We start from the raw sequence: 23,212 nt of genomic DNA, 5'->3' as shown, positions 1-23,212 counted from the left end.
GTTAATAGTGGAGAGGAACTGGCTCACCAGCTCTACTAACAAACATCAGACTGTTAGCATAACCTCAGTCCACCCTTCTCCCCATGGAAATCAACTGGCATTGATTATAAAGCTCTCACTGCAGTTCAGTCCAGTCTCACTGGCTTATCACTACATGAACCTCCTCCTGTCACTCTGTCACTCCTTTTTTTTAAGTTAACCCTGGAAAATCTGAATAAACCAAAGACAGAAGGATAAAGAGGGAGCAAGGATTAGACTGAAATCCAATGAAAAGTCACTCTTTTCAGCAGCCGGGGTGGCATTGTGAGCCAAACAATTGCTTCTGTATTTGGGGGACCCAGTTATAAACCTCAGCGGTGTCTCATTGTTATGGTGTGTTTCCACCAGACTCCTCACATCGCTTGTCAGTCAAACATTGTAGGTGGTACTGTAATATACTCTTCCTTTAAATTTACTTTTACAAAGCTTGATTCTTAAAACGTTGTGTTTCAAGTCTCCGCCAACTCCTTAGAAGAATATGTACATAGTGTTTTTACTGGTGTTTAGTGGCTAAAAACAGCTGTGTGCTACTGTTGGAAACTGTCAGTAAGAGATGTGGGAGTAGACCGTGCGTTAATTGCTGTGTCCAGACTGTCTTTTCTTGCAAACAAATAAAGATTTTCCCTAAGAATAAACCTTGGGTGACAAGGGAGGTCAAGGCTGCTATTAATAGGAAGAAAACTGCATTCTTTATAGATGACAAAGATAAGATTAAAATTGCACTAAAGGCCCTGGAAGCAATGATCTAAGAGAATAAGGAAAGGGTTAAAGGAGAGATTTCCAATAGTAATACAAGGGGCAATGGAGTGGCATGAAATCTATTACTGGCTATGGGACCAGTAATCCCAGTTTCCTTGGTATATGTAAATGGAGCTCTTGGGAAGGTTTGATGAATTGGATTTGTCTGCTTTTCAGGAGAGCATCCTCTCGTCTCTTACACAGAGTTATCCTCAGGAACTATAGCCCAGTTATTAATGTTGATGTTGATAAGGTTCAACAGTAGTTAAGGCGCCTTAAGGCTAACAAGGCAACGGGCCCTGATGGTGTCCATACACGCACCCTGAAGTCTATGCTGACCAGTTGTGCTCAGTACTTTTCTAGTATTTTTCTTTGTGTCTGTCTTTATCAAAAATTCCAGTCAGGTGGGAAACATAGTTTATTTTTCCAATTCCCCCCAAATCTGGGTGTTACTAATCTTACACCTATAGCCCTGATGTCACATGTAATAAAATGTTTGGAAAGGGTTTATCTTGGTATATCCCTTGCAATTCCTATATCGGAAAGGTGTGAGAGTAAATGATGCTCTACTTTTTTATACTTCACAGCATTATAGCCACCTTGAAGCAACTACCATAAATGAATAGCATGTTGGAAATAGTCTCATTTGTTTTCTTGACAATGTAAAATGACAGGTAAATGGTTTCTGCATGAATTTTTAAAAAGTGCTCTAAAGTGTTAATTAATGAGCTATAGCAGGTGCTGGTTGGCACATTTCGTACAGAGTCCTGCAAGCTGCCTTCCTCCTCAATTATACTAACAGTCTGCTGGTCGTACAAATGAGAATTATATTAATCTTCTTACCTAACGCTTAGCAAGAAAGAGAATAAGCATATTTCCCCAAATTTCAAACCTAGCACCAACTTCCTGCCTCCACTCCTTAATCACCACTATGATCAAATGTTAATTAATGAAGCTGTAATAAAAGCATATGAGCTTCTTGAGACCCCAGTTTGTGATTTAGCAAAAACATTTTGATTAGAGCTTCACTAGAGCTCAATTTTCAAAGTAATTTCCATTGTAAATATGATTTTAACTGCTACGAGGAATAAATGTGAGGCTGTTTTCCCACAAATGTAGCGTGGCATTTGTAGAGCGAGCACTAAAAAAAGTAAGGTATTACCTCGGTGTAGAGTCAGTAGTGATGTGCAGCAGCGTGAAAGTAATTGTGAAGGCTGATATCTAGTTGATGGACACATACGATGGACTTTACAGGATCCCAGTCGGTGCAGTAGGTGGATGTGAGTTGGGAAGCAGAGCCTGTGGGGGGGTTGAGTAGGAGGAAGCCTGATTGAGTGCAGTGACAGTAATAGGAGAGGGAGCTGACATAACTTGTAATTAGAGCCTAGTTTTCTTCAGCCAGTTAAGTGAAATGAAGTTCAGATGTGGTGAAAAGACTACAAAGACTTGCTTTAGTTAAAAAGAACATATCAAGGTCTTTTAGAGTTACCCAACATGTACTTCTGTCACTCTCTGTAATTAATGTGTTTAACCTTTGCAGCTCAAATGAAGTGGTTGCTCAGCTGACAGAGACCTCGTGCATTCAAATGAGAAGAATATGACAGTAAAGATTGAGAAGTGGAGACTTTGTTCTTAAGGATTGACTGACAGAAAAAAGGGAGATGCAATACAACACCGACATGAAAACACTTGAGGAAGCTATAATACAGACCATATGAAGTGTTCTTATCCATTGAGGATAATATTTTTGCCATTATTAAGGTTTATTTTTACTTTTTTCATCACGACAGCGACACTGTGGTACACTTAACAACAAATGAACAACTGTTGATTTGTCTCTTCACTGTTATAATTTAAAGACCTCAACTAACCTTTATATTTTTACACAACCTTTCCTCCTTGTTTTTTTTTCTGGTAGCCATGATAGCCTTGTTTTCATCTGGTAATCCATGCTCCAATGTGTATATATTCATTTCGCTTCTTCAACTCTGAGGAAGAAGAGAAAAAAAAAGTGTGTTATATAAAAACAGGCTTATCTTGGTCTGCCAGCTTACTTCAGTGTAAGCCTCCAAGCATGGAGAATAAGAAGGGAGGAGTGGATCGCAGAGGATTCTTCCCCTGTTCTCTCTCGGCTGTTTGCAGTATCCGCCCTGGCCTCTCTGACAGCTGGAGTAAAGTCTTAATGCACAAGGCCACAGTTCCACTTGTCATCCCAACGTGATTTTTGGAGATTTGGTCATAAACATTTGATGTTGTGCGACTGCACTGATGCGTGGCCACACACGGCCTGTCAGAGCGTGATACGCGTCCCCCAGTCGAAGCTTTTCTTTTGATGTGTGCTTCTACTCTTCCTCCACTCGGCAACAGTTCGCCACGAGCGCGTCGCACCTAATCTGTGATGAATCCAGGTCATAGTAGCTGTGTTCCAGCACAGGTTTATGTTAACTTTGATGAGCAATTTAGAAGTTATGAGTGAAAATAGCACATTTAAATGACATTTCCTACATTAAGCACTCCAGTTTTTTCTTTTTTAAGTTTTGGAAGAAGATATTTCCTAGCTTATGTTGTCCTAAATGCTGCAATCACAGTTTACACACCACTCATTGCAAGGTGTATTTCCTTGAATTTGTCCTCAGATCTTCCCACATGGATGTTTTATCATTTTTCTTTGTGTAGTGTTGAACAAGTCAATTTTTTGGATCAAAAGTGAATGGATGAAGTCACTTATCAAGCAATAAATGTTAATCATTATACCTCCAGCCTGTAAAATGTGCTGCTTTTTCTTGTAAATGTGTTAATAGAATGTATTTAAACTGGGAATTCAATCAGATATTATATTGAATAAACAATGAATCCGTTAATTAGGCAAAGTAGATGACAGATCCATCAATAATAGAAATGCTCATTAGTAGCAGCCCTGGCTTTGTTACCTTGTCTGATTCACTAGATCACATGATAATCCATCAAAGTACAAGTTATGTGCTTGTGCCCCAACTGCCGATGGTCCAAACCAGCTGCTTCACAAGCTAAGACGATGATAGACAGATGGTTCATCCAATCACCTGCCAAGTATTTTTTGGAAGTAGCCCTTTTCCAAACAGTTCCCAACTTCTCAGATGTTTCTGTGTAACTTCTGTGAAAGCGATGTGTACACAGAGGAAATGTATTAGTGATTTATTTTAAGTCGTAAAATGACTTATTGGAAATTCATCAAGAGCAAAGTTGCATTCACAAATGTGAGAAGAAAAATCTTTCAGTAGCAGTCATCACACACACACACACACACACACACACACACACACAGACACACAAATACGCAATTAAAATGATCTGTTAAAGCCTTTCAGAGACATGAGTGTGTGTGTAACTTATGTTTGTGTTGCACTTTCAGCTCAGAACTGGTTGAGGAATTTTTTAAATGAACCTTTTTCTGTGATCTGTGAACATATTTTTTTTTTACTTTGGACTCAACTAATCAATTATTAATCAGTACACTTGATATTTGACAGTTTTTTGCTGTTTCATCTTGGTTTATTTGGGAGAAAAAAACAACAACAGGATAGTTAGCGTTAGCATTGATAACCAGCAAGGCTGACCAAGTAAAGAAAAGGAGGCAAAATCACACAACTTCATCAAAAAAGTTGAAAGGAAGAGACATTACAGTACAGATTTGTGGACTTTAAAATGTGGTTATCACGATAAAAATGTTAACCCCCCCCCCCCCCCCCCTCACCTTTCTCTCCTCTTTCTCTCACATTCTCACTCGCTCCAGGTGCCTGTCCTGTGTTAATGGAAAGTTCCCCTGTCACTGGTGCAAATATCGCCACATGTGCACGCAGGATGCCAGCGACTGCTCTTTCCAGGAGGGACGAGTCAACACTTCTGAGGTGAGGGTTTGAGTGCATACACACACACACACACACACACACACACACACACATGCAAAAGCTCACACAAGCATCAATGAGCACATGTAGTTAAACATATTCTACACCAGCACTCACACATAAAGACGCAGATTCACACACAAGGACGCAACATATATATAAATTGAGAATTAATGCATAAGCACGCATGCACACTCACGTCCATATAGTGTCATAGTAATGCCAATGATGCAGCTGGGACCATTGGAGTGTGTGTGTGTCTGTGTATGAATGATTGCTGCTGTGAGTGGCCCAGCAGCAGCTGTTGTACTCCAAGCAGCGCTGGATTTATTCACTTATAAACAAGTGGAGGTGAATGAGTATGCAAATGGAAGCACACGCTACCGTACCAAATGTTATATTTGCATGAAAACCCTCATCCATCCCTGACCTGACTGGCTCACACATTCCCTCCGTCTCAGTCTCAGTCTCAGTCTCTAATTCTCCAATTCTCTGTCACACAGACAAACACAAATGAACTTTTGTGTCTTCAGAAAGTTGCACTAAATATCCAGCCACCTTTACTGCAGTTTCAGACAAACACTTAGTTGAAATTTTTGTTTTAAAGGTGATCCAATTTTTCCCACTATCCCACTCATCTCAGTACTTATCTTTCATTTTTCTCTTTTCTTTCCTCTGACAGCTTAGGTGAAAAATTTTATTTTTATTCTGAGTAACATTTTATATATTGATGGATACAAATACACTGTCTTCTCTCATTCAAGCCTTTTTCCCCCCCTCTACTTTCTTTTGACTTCTCTCCCTGTCATTCTGTCCCTCACTCACTCTTTCTTTGAAGAAAAAAGTAAGATGATGAAATGATATTATCAGAAAACATACAAGAGTGTGGTTGATCATGTACTGTAGGAGATGTGTGTAATTGTGTGTGTGTATGTTTCATGTTCAAGTTTGTATATATGAAGAGGGTTGTGAATCCATCCATGTGTATTCTAAAATGTATGTCAAAGTGTCATAATACAACAGTCATTTTAGAACTGTGTATGTGTGTGTGTGTGTGTGTGTGTGTGTGTGTGTGTGTGTGTGTTTGTGTGTGTATGTGTGTGTGTGTGTGGGCACAGAGGTAGAAAAGAGGTGGGTAACACTTGACTCCACCCTGTCATCACATGTTACACCCCCCTGTATAAAACACACACAGGCTGACATCCATCCTCATTCTGTTTAGAGAACCAAACAAATTCACTCTTTTCTTTCTTTCTTTCTTTCTTTCTTTCTTCTTCTTTTTAAATTTTCTCCCCATTTTTCTTCTGATGTATTCTATCTATGGTGCAGGAGTTGCCATGGCTACCTAGACACTTTGAATGTCAGGGCGGTTTTGCTGAATTTTGATGGGCGCGCACACACCAATACCATCACCACATCCTTACGTTGGATTATTGTTATTAAGACAGCAGACAGGGAAGAGACAGACGGCTGTTTGGGCCGAGTGTTCCCGTCTCTGTCATTGACTAGGTAACTTTTTTTTTTTGTAGAAACACATATGCACACTTGAGCCAACAACAGACACACATTTATCTCCTCCAGCCTTGATTCCATTTGAATTTGCCAGCTCGTAAGCCCCCGCTGAAAGCAATATCGCCCATCTCCACCGCCTGAAAAAAAAACAAAAAAGTCCCCCCCCCCTGTGTCATTAGCAGACAGTTTCCAAAGTGATTGAATTCACACTACACTGGTTATCTTCCCAAAGGTATTTGTCATATTTCTCGAGGCTGACTTCACTTCATATCTGGTATCTACGCCACAGGTGAATGAAAAGAAAAAAAAGAAAAAAAAAACACTTTTTCTTCAGCGCGTGTGTAAACAAATAACCGCCAGTGTATAATTTTTTGCTCGCTTAAAGTAAATATAATTCTCTGCTGTCACTTCCTGGATATGTAAATATATATAAATCAGCTGGTGTTGTGACAGCAGATAAACAGAGAGGCCCATTAGGAGCGACCAGGCAGAAAATTGCCAGAGTTGGAGAAACACTTGAGAAGGCCATCAACAGAAATGTGCATAAACACAAACAATGAGAGAAACAAACACCGGGACAAACAAACATGGAGACAAACAAATTTGCTCTGCTCCAATGAATCCCAGCATTGGGGCTGGTGGAGCCGACTGGGCCCAGGGGTTGGTTCAAATGACTTCATTCAGATTTGGGAAAAAGAGAGACAAGGGGGGGAAGGCAATAATAAAAACCAGCACAAAAAAAGTAATAGAAAAAAAAGCAGGTTTGTTTGCATTTATTTTCCCGTCTGCCAGCTTTGCCTCTCTTATTCATTTGTTGATTGCAGTTCGCTCGCTTATTAATTAAGCCGTTCATTCATTTTACATGGGGGTCGCTTTTTTTTATTTTTTTTAACTCTGGATATTTCATGTCCCAAATATGAATTAATGCAGGAGGTGACTGACAGCACAGACATAAAATGGATGCCAAGTAACACCCAGATAGGAAGGGGCTTATTTGTTTGTGTTTGTATGTGTGTATACAACTCTACAACTCAATGCAACATCCATTTAATTCAGTCATGACCTAAGCTAGTCTAGTTATTATTGACATATTGCCTTCATGTATCATTGGATATGTCATAAATATGTGTAATACACACACTAACTGGGCAAAAATGGGAAAAAAACATCTTAGAAAAGGATATCAAGACTAAGTCAAATGTTTTATTTGTAACTTTGGACTCAAATTACAAGGATAACTTTCAGCCACACACACACACACACACACACACACACACACACACACACACACACACACACACACACACACACACACACACACACACAGTCATCTAAAGCTCTGTCATGAATGTTATACTGTATCATAGTATAGTTGAAGCATTAGACTATATGGAGAAAAAACTACCTTTAGATAAGGCCTCTTTGCAGTACAATGCAATGTTCAGATAGATATACTTCAGGTAGATATACTTTATAATGTAAGCAGCATATTTCTACAATCACCAGACACTGATAAACCCCAGATTACCTCCAATGCTGACATTTTTCATGGCAGCTACGGTATACTTAATGTGAGGGAAGTACAATGGGAATGGCAAACAAGCTGTGGTTAAGGTTAGGGAATCAAAGTACCTGGTTATGGTAACAGTGAATAGGAGAACATCTACAGCAAGTAAAGTCCACTCCCATCCACCTCCCGCCCACCCCCACCCCCACCCTCACTGTCCTCCTCGCTACATGTATGGAACACTACTTCCTGAATGTTGGCATTAGACATAAAGGTGCAGAATCATGCTTTATGTAACTACTAGATACACTAAGCAGGATAAAGCCATTTAAACTCATAAAGTGGAAACAATGCAGTGTTTTGGTTCCCAATAAACTACACTCAATCACACATTTTTAGATCAGCTGTTTCTTTTTGATTCTTCTATTCATTTGTTCACAAGTGCAGCTTCTAGAAGGTATTTATTTGGGCTGGATGTATTCATTACGACATAGCCTGTGAGTGAAGTTATGCAGATCTGTCAAAGGAAATGCTTATTATGAGCCAGAGATTGTTCTGCATCAGCCTTTCTCCAACTGTTTATTTTACTATGGAGGCGCTGACCTTTTCACTGTGTGAAGCTGCAACTCACCAGCTCTGACTGCTCTCACTGTGATCTTTCTTTCTTTCTTTTCTTCTTTCGTCTTTCTTCTTTCTTTCATTCTTTTGTTCCTTCTTTCTTTTTCTTTCTTTCTGAAATGTAGCTTTTTGTCTTACTTCCTTCATTAATTGCCTCTATATTTTTTCTTTCATTTCTTATTTCATTTTCCTGTCCTCATTGTCTCACGTCACTGTTTTCTCCCTTGTTTTACCTTTCTTTCTCTCTCTTTCCTCCCTCTTGCCCCTCCTTTCCCTTATCTGTTCTTTTTTCTATTACTCTTTCTCACCCTTTCCCTCCTGGAAACCTGACCGCATTACACTCAGTGAACTACAGTATAGGACCATGATGCATTGCTGCTGCACTGGGGATTGAACCTGTGGCCTTGTAGCCTAGCCTCATTGATAATCATTAGCAGGCTTTGTTAGGCTACAGATGAACAGAAGGTGAATACAGATATGTGGATCAGTGTTAGCCTTCGTCCTGCTAATTAGAGGATGAATCACTATGATGAGTGAGTTGGCCGGATGCTCATATGTTTTTGTCAAGTCACCTCGCTGCTGCTGCAGGAAAACGCAGCACCGCAAGGGTGCATGCATGCATGCACGTGCACACAAGCTGCAAAGGCCACAAGCCAGCAGTTCTACACGCATACTCCCATAGTGTCAGTGCTCAGAGCATTCTGTACTGGATTCCCCTTCTCATCTCTAACCCACCGAGCTCTTCTTCTTGTCCCTCAATCCCTGAACAAGTCAATTAGAAGGAGCCAGACACCCTCTCTTTCTGTCTCCCGGCTAAGGTTGTCACAGTTGCAGCTTTCTTACCATTGTTACTGCTTGCTGGAGCTCAGGCTGGTACACAGCTCTGAGCCGCCCAGCTCGGAGGCTCTGTGGTGTGGGCTGGCACGGAACAAGCTTCCCCTTCTCCCTCTAGGTCTCGCTGGCTGGGGGAGCTGCCTGCCACTGATAGACTCAGCTGTGTGTGTGTGTGTGTGTCTATATGCGCATGCACTTGTGTGTTAATTATTCAAAGTGTATTAAAGCTTAAAGATGCATCTCCAGATGCCTCTCTGATCGTTGGCGTGTTTAATGGAGAGAGACAGATGAGATGAGAAGCGAAAGGTGGAGCATCCACAATAAAACATACAGGGGGGAGTGTTGCAGTGGCCTAGTTATTAAAGAAGAAGCAAGCTTGCTAAAACAACCAGGGGCCTCATTAATAAAACTGTGCGCAGTATATACAAAATATTAGGAAAAACGCCTTCTGCAAAAAAAGACAATTAATAAAACTATGATTACAATTTTCATCATGCAGGTTTCTCTTTTAATCAACCTGTAATGTGGCAAATCCAGCTATGTCAGCTCCATATACATGGTTAATTAAATGCATATACACCAAATACACTTGATACCAGCTCTGTTAATACATCTGCCAGTTGTTTTAGAATAGCAACAAAATTTTAATTTAATAAACAGATAATACATGGAAGTGATATCACAAGACTGAAGTGTGTTCTGTTTTCTCTATGCAGAGGAAGGTCTGAGGTCACGATAAGATGGCTCTAATTAAGTTTGTGTGAGGAAGCTTGTTTTATTTCTTCTGGAATGATGATGGACAGTGAACGTGCTTAAGGCCAATCTATCAACAAGCTTTGTGAAAATGAGGATACAATGAACATGAGGTTTTTAGTTGACATACTTAAATAAGACTTGTAAAAGGATTTAGCAATTAAGACAGCAGTTTATACAACATTGCAAGAAGGACATAGACAAAAAAGGAAGAATAAAACAATAATGAGCACAAGGATATAGAGTTAGGTGGGTTAAGTAAGAAGAAGAAGAAGAAGAAGAGGAAGATATGTGTTTGAGGGAGCAGCATTAATGAAACTGCACAGAAGCAGAGCAAGGAGAGAGCAAGGCGATGAAAAGAGGAGAAGGATGGAGGATGCGAGAGATGTTTAAGCATTCAGAAGATGAAAGCGTACTTGAGGGTCGTGACACCACCAGTGCCTCATGTCTCCTTAGAATCTACTTAATAATTCCATGTCATTTAGTTAATGCTATCTGCCCTAGTTTCTTCGTTTCCTCAAGCTCTGCTGCTGAAAAGCATTTAATTGCATCACATGTTTGTCGTTAAGATTATCCTTAGAGCTACATAACTTTCTTTCATCAGTAGGACAGGAACAGGAAATATTCAAATGTCACTGATGATTTTCTTTTCTTTTACATAACTACCTTATACTTAGCTTCCATTCATGGCTTTTTTCACACAGCGGGGTAGATGCAGCACTTTTTGTGTAATTAACTGAGCTTTATGAATGTATTAAAATAGCAAACATATTGAGACTTGCATCACTCCAGTTTTTCAAACATATGACCCTTTGTAATACGGTTTCTCATCTGACCCCACTGCTCCGTCATGCTCAAGGCTTAATAAAACTCATTCCACTGTTGCTCTGAAGGCGCATGAGTAATCATATGTGGGAAATGAGTTTTGGAAGAGTTTTGGAGTCTCAGTGGATTCAGTTGAGTTTATTGGCCATGAAACTGTTGATGAGGAGGAGGAGAAGAGGAATTAACAGAGGTATCACTAACCCTTCAGTCCATTGTTCTACAGTCTGCTTATAAAGGTTTGTTATTGGTTTGTTGTGTTTAGTTGCTACCAGTTGCTTCCTGTGTAACAGCAAAAGGATTGCAATATTGCTCTGTTGAATTTTAACCATGGTGTTTAAGACTTGGTCATGTTTGGTCAATGGAATACATGATTCCAGCTGTCTGGTACAAGATACCAGAACAGATACAAAACAATACTCTATTTAAAAAAATATAGACATTTTTGTTTTTGTTTTTACAGTGCAAGAAATGGCCAAAACAAAGGAGTATAAAACAGGCAAGGTTATGACCTACATTGGAAATATCTGATTAAACCTACAAATGCTGTAAACCCATTTCAGTCAGTAATCAGAAAGTTGAGGTTTGATACCTAGCCCTATACTTGTGTCCGTGTCACCCTTAACAGATTTAACAAACATATCTGAAAAGACTATTGAAACATTCCACAGCTGTTTGAAGAAAGCTGATTATTCACCAAAAAACCCTCTGAACAAATGCTTAGAGTCAGATATGTAATCACATCCAAGGCTACTTAAATTCTTACTCAGAATTATTCATAATGACAACTATTTTAACATCTACTGTATGCTTGATCAGGTGACCATATTGGTCTCAGTTACAGGTTTTGTTAAAAAATGGGTTCATTGCTACATGTAAGCCTATTTTGTTTCATTCAAGTGCTAAAAAGGCAAAGTTGAAGCAGTCATAGATCAATCACACAGGGTCCTTGTATAACAAACGCTGTCATAATTCCATTATCTACACTAGTCCCATAGGTTGGCTTTGTTGTAGCGGTGTACATTCCTTTGAGTTTGATACTGTAGGTCCCTCTTGAAATGTGAGGAAAAAGGTAATAAGTTGCTTTGATTAAAAAATGATGAAAGTAGTCTTGCATACACAGCTACCATAGAAGTTTGCAAAAGTAGGTAAAATGGATGAATTTCTCTCTGACTTCTGATAAAAGTGTAATGAAGTCAAGGCGTTGTTTATGTTCACATATTCATTAAAGTATCAGTATTTCAGCTCATAACAGTATGATCTTTTTTTCCTGTGTTTTATCTTTACCACCTCGCTCCATATCCCCTGCAGTAAAAAAAAAAAAAACGGTAAGAGTGGGTGGACACTCCAAAAGGATTCTGACACAGTTCAAAGTGCCTTTTATTGAACAGAAAAAGCTCCTAGTCTAGTGCGATGGGTGCCTGCCCTCCTTCCACCTGAGACTAAGACAGAGGAAGTCGGTTCATTTGAGCAAAATAGATGAAAAGTTTTCTCGTTGAAATGAAGCACAGGGGATGAGTCACAAACCTAGAATAAAAGATGAAACGGGTCTTGCGAAGAGAAGCGATCTCTTTCAAAAGTTTACGGCCCGGTTCAATTTCCATACTAGACACAGCCATATCTTTTGTTGTGAAGTTGACTGTGTTGTGCATCGTTTAAACTTTTCTGACCTAGGACCTTCAGGGCCAAGAAACTTGTGCTCTTGTGCTCTTGTAGCAGGACGAATGGGAACTGAAACCCATAGACGATGGGGAAGTCAGTACATTTATCATGGGCTTTTACACTGACCTCGAAAGGTTGGCTGATGCTTAGGTGGGTCAAGGAAATATCTTATTATTCACTGGGTCACGGTCTAAAATGGGTTGCGAGTCTTCTTTTGGTTGGGTTCCCACATGACAAGAAGCACTTTGTCATTTTCCGCTCACAAGACGAAACTAAATTCATCAAATCTTGATCCTGCAGGCTGAAATAAAAAAGATCAGAGGAACGCATTTAGTTAGGCTGTACCGAATAGCGCCTTGTTATCTGTCGTGTATCTACTGTGTCACCCTCAGAAATACACGCTCACAAACAGATTGTGTATTTTTAGAGGCCGCCTATCGATCCACTAGCTGATGCTTATCGGTTACATCCTCCTCTTTGACCATCCAGACCTGATAGCATCCATATAGACACACAATCGCACTCGGTCATCAGAGATAGCACCCAGAGCGCTCCTATTCTAATGGAGACATGTGTGATGAAGAGCTCTATACAGTCAATGGAGTAGAGGTCTTTTCCCCATAGGCACGCTGTCTTTTCTGTATCTTGATCGCTACAAGTCTAGAAGTGGAACTGTTGGACACATGGAGACCTGGCTCAAACAGTAATAAAAATGTGTACTTTATTTATAAGGTTTTTGGGAGTCTGTCAAGCTCCGATTCATTCTAAAGATCACAGCGCTGGATGACCATCCCCAAACTCCTCGGACATTTGAGCGGCTCATAAAATTTGCGACAGAAAATTAAATTGTGGAAGTACAGACTCACCAGATGGGAGGCAATTGTCCGAGCAGCATATTTACAGGCCGGTGTAGAGTAACAAAAAGCACACAGAGAAAAAGGTCCTTTATCCTCTTTAAAGTCTACACAAACTATGTAAAATCAAAAACAGAGCTGTGTTGTTAAGCAGCAGTGCGCCACAAATCAGTTGATTTTATACATATTTCATTATATGACAGTCCTAAATCAGAAGTACAGTAGGTTCATTTATATAAGATAATATAAGAGATGAAAATAACACTCACATGAAAAAAAGAACTACTTTTGCTGCCTTAACGCTTAGTGCAGGCTGAATACAAACACACTATAACACATCAGGGATTCATATATCCACTTCATATAAGCTTCTTCAGTTCACTCTTGTCTCTGGAAGGTCGTTTCTGTGAAGAAACCTCCAGTGTAAAGGAAGGGCTGCGTTTTATGTGTGTGCAGAGGTTAGATGATAGAGCACCACCTACAGAAAGCAGAACTGTTATCTAATTTAAAAGTAGCCGAATAATTGATGCATTTTTGTGTAAGTGAGTGTTTTATTAGGTTAGCTTTGGTCAGAGAGGTCCTATGCTTCTGATATCACTGTACATTAGACATGTGCTAAACACAGCACACAATCCACATATCAAGCATCATTATTCCGTAGCAACAATATCCATACAAGAGTATGGATATTACAGCCTCCGTGCTAATAAATATCAGTTTATGTCTGGTCTTTGTTTGACCTCTCTTCTTGGATTTTTTACATAAAATCTACAGGATTCACTACACAGACAAGCCTCTAGAGAGGATATTATATTGTGTGGTAACTGCTCTGAGTACAGCAGAAATATCTGGATGTCATGATGTATAGGCTGATAAAGCTCTCTCCGTTTTGACCCGTCTTTATTTTCTATGGGGCCATAAGAGCCAGACACCGATAAAGAAAAAAGAAGTTGTAAAAGAGGAGAAAGAGAAAGGAGAGATGTATCTGCATAGGAGGATCAAATGTTGGAGGAGATCTATATAGATAGAGCCTTATGACCTGTCTGTGTGTTGATCGAATGGAGAGATCTACAGGGATTAGTAGGATACATCACTGTATGTTATTGCGTTGTACTTTGCTGTGTGTGTGTGTGTGTGTGTGTGTGTGTGTGTGTGTGTGTGTGTGTGTGTGTGTGTGTGTGTGTGTGTGTGTGTGTGTGTGTTTGTGTGTGTGTGTGTGTGTGTTGGATTTATTCTCTAAGGGTATAACTATATTAGTGTCTAAAACTGAGACATTGCTCAAGAGATGACTCTTCCTCTCTCTCTCCTGGGAGATGTGGTCATCATATCAGGTCCCTTCCTTTCTCTCTCCTCGTGTGTGTGTGTGTGTGTGTGTGTAACAGCACTGGTCGATGGGGTCTCGCCCCCTCCTTTCTGAAATGGTTCATTGGACTGTAACGCTAATCCTTGGGGACCCTCTACACTGTGCTGACCCCCCTCCCGACACTCACACACATAGACAAACACACAATGTCCCTCATCCATCATACTCGGAGGTTGTCAGCTCCGCGGCCTCGTGGGTGACAGCAGCCAGCCAATCGGGGCTCTCGCCTCATCTCTGACATCACCGAAGATCATCCGGATAGGAAGTAATTAGAAGTGAGGGAAAGAGAGTAAACAGACGATATAATGACTTTTGGTGTGTCAGAGGTAAATATAGGATAAGTAAATGTCATGTTTTTTCCATCTCAGCTTAACATAAATAAACTTACTTTCTTTCATTTTGCTTAACTAACTCACAAACAGCAAAACATGAGAGGAGTTAAACTTTCTACTTGCCTCTGTGCATAAGTTTAATGCATGTTTCTCATTTTGTGACCCCTCTATTTGTTTTGGTGGTCTGCTAATGTTCCAAGTAGCCTTACAATATCATGTCCCAATGTCTCCACCAATAATGAGTGCAGAAGGAAGGATGAAGACAACAGAGTATAAAAAGTGAAAGGAGAAGCTTTGGGGAGAGGAAGATTGAGTATGAAAAGCCAGTAGAGCCTCCTTGTCAGCGGGAGTTCATGACTCAAGGTATAATCCCAGTTAAATAAACAGCAGAGCAGGTAGCAGCCAGAGGGCGGGAAAGAAGATCAGCTGAGGGTTTAGTAAGAAGATACTCCATGCAATATTCTCCGTGGCTTAGGTTTAGGAAATGAACATGACCTCGGATAGAACTCCCTTAACGATCACCAAAAAAAGTGGTCAGAGGAGGGAGAAAATTGTACATAATAGTGTGCTCATGCCTGTAAAGTAGAATATAAAGCACAGTATGCTCACTCTGAGCGAACTGACCTAGACATACCACTGAAATACTCTAAACCCAAACCCTGCATTTCCAAGACCATAGGTTTTATTTTGCTATAACTACTATCAGAGACGGACATTACAAATCCCTTCTCTGATTTGAGTTCCACATATGTTCAGTACCGACATAACTGAGTGATTGTCTCACTGTTAATACAATCATGAAGTTAGTGTTAGGATTAGGGTTCGGGTTAGGTTTAGTTCTGTACAAAATTAAGTGTGTTATGTATGTGACAAAGTAGGTGAAATATACCATTTGTGCCCATTTTTCACCATCAACACAAGCTGTCTTCTTCATTTCACCATGCTTTTTAACTGTTTGTAAAGCCATTAGTTTATCAGTAATCAATCATTTGCAGACACATTACTATCCCTGGTTGGTTTGTGTTTTGCTTAATATTTGGTTACAATTCACATTGCAGCTAAGTTCTTTGGTTAAAGTAAAGCACAACCATGTATTAAGTTGAGTCATTGTTTATTGGTTTATTTCTGAGTTTCATAAGTTAAAGCGAGGGTTCGGCGTAATTTCGACCTAGCGTCATGTGCACCATGAGGTCTATCTAATCAGCTCAAATAATGGAGTTAGAGCCATCAGCCGAATGACTTAGTACAGGCGCTGTAAACATCGTTGAAATATCGTGAGATCCCGCACAGCACATCTAGAGATCTGTGCGGGATCTCGCGAGATGTTTACAGCAGTAGCAGCAGAGTAAGAACCATCAGGTAAGTATTTATTTTAATAAACTCCTGGTGTCCTTACAAACTTTCCAATGCATCGATTTATGAGTAAAGACCCTATTTGTACTACTGTAGAAGTTTGATAACAATCCAGGCATTATTAGTGGGGTCATTTACGAGATTTACGAGATACGCTGGTGGTCCCGTTAGTGTCTGTACTAAGCCATTCGGCTGATGGCTCTAACTCCACTATTTTGCGACCAAATGAAAATAAACGGCTGAGGCGCTGATTAGATAGACCTCATGGTGCATATGACGCTAAGTCGAAATTACACTGAACCATCGCTTTAAGCATTGTCTTTCTTTGTTACTTACCATACTCACCATGTGCTCAACAAACACAAGGAGGAAGCACCCAACTACCATTACTACTAAGTATAGGGTTGAATGTTTGGTTTAGTATTCACATGATTTATTGTTTTTTTTTACACTAGTGAGGATAATGCTATGAATGATGTTTGGTAAACAGTGTTGACTCATACAAGTTAAGTGCCAGTTGGTTAAATGGAGAGGAAACCCATACAGTAGTAGAGGGGCTATTTTAAGGGGTGAGTGGGAATTCAGAGGCTGACAGTGTAGCTGTGTGCATATGAGCATGCATTAGTTTGTGCATCTTGAGTTAAGCCAGTTCATTTTTGATTGAGTGTATTCTTTTTCATTTTTTCGACACATGTTTTTACTTGATAAAGTGAGTCTGCTTCCTACTATAACACCTTCCTAGCTACTCAGGTCAGGCTTCATCTTCACAACATAATAGAAGCACTACCTATCCTTTGTTTTTATATTTATGACTTTCACTGTTTTCCAGTAAGCTTTTAGCCAGGAAGTAATGTACATATACAGCATATTGTATCATGAGCTGAGCTGACTTACTCTGTCATCAGTGAGGTCATCTCTAAAGCTTAAAGCTGCTGATTCAGTGATGATGATGATGATGATGATTAAGTTTAGTCAGTTCGGTTTGAAGACTGTGCTGGAATTTAGTTTGTGCATGTACTAAACCACCACTACTATGACTACATCTACAGTAGCTTGATAATTGATTTATACTGGCAGCTAGCTGTTTAACACTTTTTAATAGCAGGAAAATCAAGTTGAAGCTGATGCTGTTAATGATGGCCCTGTTTTATTTAGTTCAAGTATTCTATTGAGCCAGCACGCACAATACTTGGACCTGGGCCTGATGCATCCAAAATGACACTAAGCATCATTGCTGTTATTAATTAAAGCTGATGTGAGACAGAAATACCCTACAATACATTTCCTATTTCCACACATCTACCAAATTTAGCCATTTTATTCCAGAGTGAACAAACCACAAACTCAAAAATCAAGCATATTTAATACATAGTATGAATTTGTGACACACTGTTTTCTGGGAGGTCGAACATATTCTGGAAAATATCACCTCAGGATCTGAGACGAGGTGCTGTTTTAATCCCACAGACACCAAAAGCAAGCGACAGAAGGGTAATAGAGATTTTAAATTGAGAGTATCGAAGACAAACTCCAGACCAATTCCGCTGAAGGCTTAACCTTCCTACCTTTGATCACGCCGTCTGTGTGTTTGGCCCCAAGGCTACTGTAAAACATTCCACAGACCTAAGGCTGCACAACTTTTACTGCACAGAGCCAGAGGGCAAGATTTAGCTTTGGATCAGAGTGTGTAGTTGTATGTGCGCGACGATCAATATGAACGTGTGTGTGTGTGTGTGTGTGTGTGATTATATTATGTGCATTCTGTGTACATGTATCTAAATGTAGCATAATGTGTGTATCTATTGCACATGTGGGAATTAGATTGGATAGATATAAGCTCTGTGTACGACTCCCATGTCACAGCATTCCACCCCTGCCTCGCTCTGTTGGGGACCTCCTCCACTCTCATCCCCCACTTTAATAAACGAGTGAACGGCTCCCAAGACCTCACCTCGCCTCCTCATCTCCTCCCCCCTTCTTCCTTCTCGCTTCATCTCTCCTCAGCCTTTTTCTCATCCGACGGTTTATCTCCACTCACCCTCCACGGCACCGTTCACCCCTTTAGTAAATTTGGAGCGCGGGTGTCTGTATTTGGGAAGTTTCCGGTGGGCCACCGGGAGCAGACCAATTCTACCGTCAAGCTCTCAGGTGTGAAATCATATGAATTTGTAAAGGAGGATGCATGCTCAGTTGACTGTTGTCCCTGGATAAAATTTAAGGTTGAAAGACAAAGGCAAAGAAAGTAAGAGAGAAGGAGATGGAGATAGAGAGAGAGAGAGAGAGAGAGAGAGAGAGAGAGAGAGAGAGAGAGAGAGAGAGAGAGAGAGAGGGAGAGAGAGAGAGAGAGAGAGAGAGGATGTTGAGAAGATCGAGTGTGAGCGAGAGGAAGAAAAGAAAAGAGAGGGTAGAAAGAGCGACGGATTAGAGGAATCCCCCAGGTAAAAGAGATTGTTGTGTCTCATTGTGTTGTACTGCTTCGCTATCTGATGCAGACTCAGCTCTGACACCTGTCACCACTCCTAATGAAACAGCTCCCACAATCCTCTGCTTCCACGTCTTTTGTTCCCTCTTTCCTTTGTGTGTGTGTGTGTGTGTGTGTGTGTGTGTGTATTACCCTCTCTTTTTTCCCTTTTATGTGATTGTGAGTCTTGTGCACTGTATATAGGTCCTACGTGGGGTATTCCTTTACATTTGTGTGTGTGTGTGTGTGTGTGTGTGTGTAGTGCACATTATCAAGTTCCTCAGAGGAATTAGCTTTTTATCCTGAATTTGATTCATCGGTAATAAGGAAGAGACCTTAAGAGGGTGTGTGTGTGTGTGTGTGTGTGTGTGTGTGTTTGTGTTTGTGTGTGTGTACACATGTTGGAGCGACAGAAGGGCACAGATGTGAAGTGGTTTGAGTGTGTGTGTGTGTGTGTGTGTGTGTGGTAACCATGCAGGATTTCCACGCCACAAGTGGAGCAGATGTTTAAGCGCAGTCCGTCCTACATTAACAATGAAAGCTACTTCAGTAGATACTCTGCCATCTAGTCAGAGTATCGAGTCACACACACACACACACACACACACACACATACCAACGCACTAATTTCCCAAACCATAACCACTACTTGCCTAACCCTAACTTTAACCACTTACCCAAAAATCAGAGTTTTACAATTTGGGGACGCGGCTTTTGTCCCAAATTGCACAAGCTTGCCCCCAAGCAACTGGTCTTTAATGTGGTGTGCGTGTCCCTGAAAGTGACTTCAGTCATCATAACCACACACATCCATACACATTCCCATTTTTTCCTTTCTCAGCTTCTTTAGTCCTGTTTTCCATTTTATTAGAGGCTAGAAGCAGTTCATTAGCGGTCTGTCGCCATCTGTGAATACTTTAAACTTTAACTGTCAGCCCCACTAATTGACAATCTGCTTCACTGGGCTCACTGGCATTGAGTTGATCTCTTCTCTGTGTTTCCTTATTGCTCTCCTCCTCCTCCTCCTCCTTCTCCTCCTCTTCCTCCTCCACGTTCACATCATGTCAGATCCTCTGTAAATACGAGCCGCCGGCAGGGAAAAACCTGTTCATCGCAACCTCCTGCTGGTAATTACAAGTAGGATGTGAGACTTCTCACATTATCCAACTGGTAATTTATGTTTTACCGTAAATTGGAACAAGACAGTTGGCAAAAATATCAGTTACTGTTCAAAAGACGTAAATGACACAATCTACGACTGAAAACAGGCGGTCGATATATGTTGTGGTTAATTTAAAGATAGTTTTAAACCTGCATTAATAGTTTTTTTGGGGGGAGAGACTTGAATAAAGCAGAATAAATTAAAAACACAACACTAACATACACTTTTCTAGACTATGAATCTATTGTTAACATAAAAAGTATAAACTAGTGCAGCTTTAAGATAACTTAATGACGAAACATGACAACGCCTCATGCTGAAATAATGTTTTTCCTCCCTTATTGTATTTTATATAAGTTAAAGTGTCCATGCAACTCTCGTCTCCTCATTTCTGCACACTTCTTCACTTGCAATTATGTTGAATTAACACTTCATTTTAAACAATCTCCACACATTTACACCTTGAAATCTCTCCCTGCACTCTCTCCTATGGCGTCAGCATCACCTCCGGCTGTGGGAGCATGCTATATTGTCGCGAAGGGAGCAGAGGTGTCTCCGGATGCCATTACAGCCAAATTTCTCTCTCCCCTCCACATCCTCTCTGCTGTTCCCAGACCAATCTGCAAGTCATTACCAATGCTCCATTAGACAGTAGCTCAGCACAGAGCTAACTCAAATTGAGCTCACTCTGCAGCGCACGAGGCTGTGCGGTTTAACTTTAGGTATTCATTCCTGATTAAATAAAATGTAGTTTTCCACTGATTTATCAATGCGGATATAAATGTTCCTTCCTAATTGGAAAATGATAGTTTGCCTAATGGCGCTTCAAGTGGAATACGATTAAATTTATACATTCCGCTTTGGTGTTTGTACGGCCTTATGATTGTTTACCGCGTCTCCAGATGAACAGCAGACACACATTAGTAGATATGAACTAGTTCAGTGGTAATTACAGCCTTTATGGTACAGCAGAAGCTTTTTTTTAAATCCACTTAAACTGCAGATCGTGTCTTAGCAAGTCAGTCTTTTTGTTACACTTGATATTCTTTTCAAACAATAACTCCACCACCTTTGGACAATACATAAAAATGCAAATGACTCCTGTATTAAAACACACTTATGTCAATCTCACTTGAGTTTACAGTTAGTTGATTGACAAGCTGATAATTAGACAACATTAAGAGCCCTTGAGCAGAAAGGAGCCCACAAATGTTGGACTCTAGAGAAATACAACACAAGGCTTGACCCATTCTCTTAATGTTGATCGTTACGGTCACTGTCAGAAATCTAGTATGTCCAAAACAAAACATGGAGTTACACAGCAGCGTTATTATAATATTAATATAATAAATGTTTGGGGGGGGGGGGGTGCATGAGCTTCAGAGCCCTGAGGCCCCTGGGTGTACTAATGCAGCCTTGATTCTAGATCATCAGCAGTAGTGAAGCAAAGACTCCAGCTGACAGCCGCATGTTGTCTTGTCATTTACTTGCGGCTGGAAGAAAAAGAAAAAAAAAACGCTTTGAGATTTCAATTACTTCCCTTTAATTAATATGCAAAGTTACTGCTCTCGCCAAATTTTTTGTTGATTGAAGAGCGACGAGAAACCGCTGAATGGAAGCGCTGACCCCTCACTCATCTCCCTTTTCTAATCCGCCACACTCGCTGTTTTACAGTACGGCGTAGTAGAATTAACACTGTCCGTATCCCTCTGAGACGCTGCCTCAGGCTCTTTTTTTTTTGTCCACACAGAAAGGAATTAGAATATCCTTTGGTGTGTTCATTCAGGCCAAAACATGCTTAATATCCATAACTGCCTCATTAATACTGGGAAGGGTTTGATTCCAAAATGCCATGTAGTCATTTTGACAAGCAACTGCCACATTCAATATTCAGCGGTTTAGAAATAGGACAAATTGATCCTCAGGAGTGTTGGGAATTTGTAAGTGGAGGTTTTAGGACCGCTTGATTCTTCAAACATATCCCACCATGAAAACAAAGCATGCTGGGATAGTGTTTTAAGCAGTTGGATGTTCTTGGGAAGAATAATAAAGTGAGTCATAATTGTGACCGCAGAGATCTCCTCCTTTTTTTCTCCATTTGTGTCTCACTCCCTTTTTTATTCTTATTTTTTTCCTCATGTCCAGGAGTGTCCTCAGATCCTGCCCTCCACCCAGATCTATATCCCCGCTGGAGTCATGAGGCCCATCACCCTGCTGGCCCAGAATCTTCCACAACCGCAGTCCGGACAGAGGAACTACGAATGCATCTTCCACATCCAGGGAAACACACACAACGTCCCTGCTCTGAGGTTCAACAGCACCAGCATACAGTGTCAGAAGACCACGGTAAGACACACACATCTACGTACATTACATCAGCTTACACAGGGGTGAAATCCCTCCAAGTGTCCGTTGACCTGATAAATGTGAGCTTACGTGGTGGCTCAGGGGGGTTTTATTGACTGATTACCATCTCGGCCAATCCTAATCAACTATCCCTCTGCTCCGACCAACCCCAACTGTTTGATCTATCAAGAGGAGCTCCATATAGTATTTTAGAGCAGTGTGAGGAAGAGAGACCTGCAGAACCTGACTAGAGTGGCACGGGAGACGCTCGAAAACCGAGGCGTATGGCCAAAGGCACCGACTGTCGCAAAGCCACTCTCTCTTCATTCCCGCCTCTCAGCCTTCAGTCAAACTGTCATCACTAATAAGGAGCAACCATTTCAGGAATGTTAATTTCCTCAGCTCCTATCGAGGCACGAGTCAGGCATTTTAATGACTCCCAATTATGACTTACTTAACAAGACATATGAGTAACATGCGGGCGGGCACACCGAAGCGCTCGCTCACAGTGATAGGTCCAACAGCCGCTCCCTAACAGTTAAAAAGGCAGCGGGAACCAACGCGTGGCTTTTAGCGTCCTCACCGGACGCCTTTTTCCTGTCAGCTTGTCACACACTTGTCGGGGTTCGACGGTCATTTACCTCGACCGCCCGCTAGGCTCGGGAACACGACACTGATTTGTGGCCTCTTGCTGTTTTTTTTGCTGTTACTAAAAGGCAAAGAATGAGCTTCAGCCATCCTGGAAGCCTCTCTGCCTCTAATGTTAAACTGTAACATGAAAAATAGTTCCAAGGCGGCCTTAATGACGGCTCCTACAGTTCTTTTGTGTTCCGGAAAGGTAATTTGTGCATATTAAATGACTTGTGTCTCTGTAATTGCTCGGCGAGAGAGTGCTCTTTAGGATTTGACTTTTTCGGGGGTTGTTATTACAGGTTTTCATGCGCCCTCTGTGACCTGACAACTTGAAAG

The 23,212-nt window shown here is 40.8% G+C and overlaps 1 protein-coding gene across 1 annotated transcript in view; it reads left to right on the top strand.

Moving 5' to 3' along the window:
- The window catches only part of LOC128357993 (plexin-A1-like), a 221,860-nt gene that overhangs the window by 109,521 nt on the left and 89,127 nt on the right, over window positions 1-23,212 (top strand). Inside the window, 2 exon segments of the mRNA XM_053318444.1 lie at window positions 4,550-4,664; window positions 22,043-22,243. Coding sequence (XP_053174419.1) covers window positions 4,550-4,664; window positions 22,043-22,243 — 316 coding nt within the window.

This window comes from Scomber japonicus, chromosome 4 (genome assembly GCF_027409825.1).
Source record: "Scomber japonicus isolate fScoJap1 chromosome 4, fScoJap1.pri, whole genome shotgun sequence".
NCBI lineage: Eukaryota > Metazoa > Chordata > Actinopteri > Scombriformes > Scombridae > Scomber > Scomber japonicus.
Note: the sequence above shows the minus strand (reverse complement) of the source record. Positions and strands in the feature narration are given on the sequence as shown.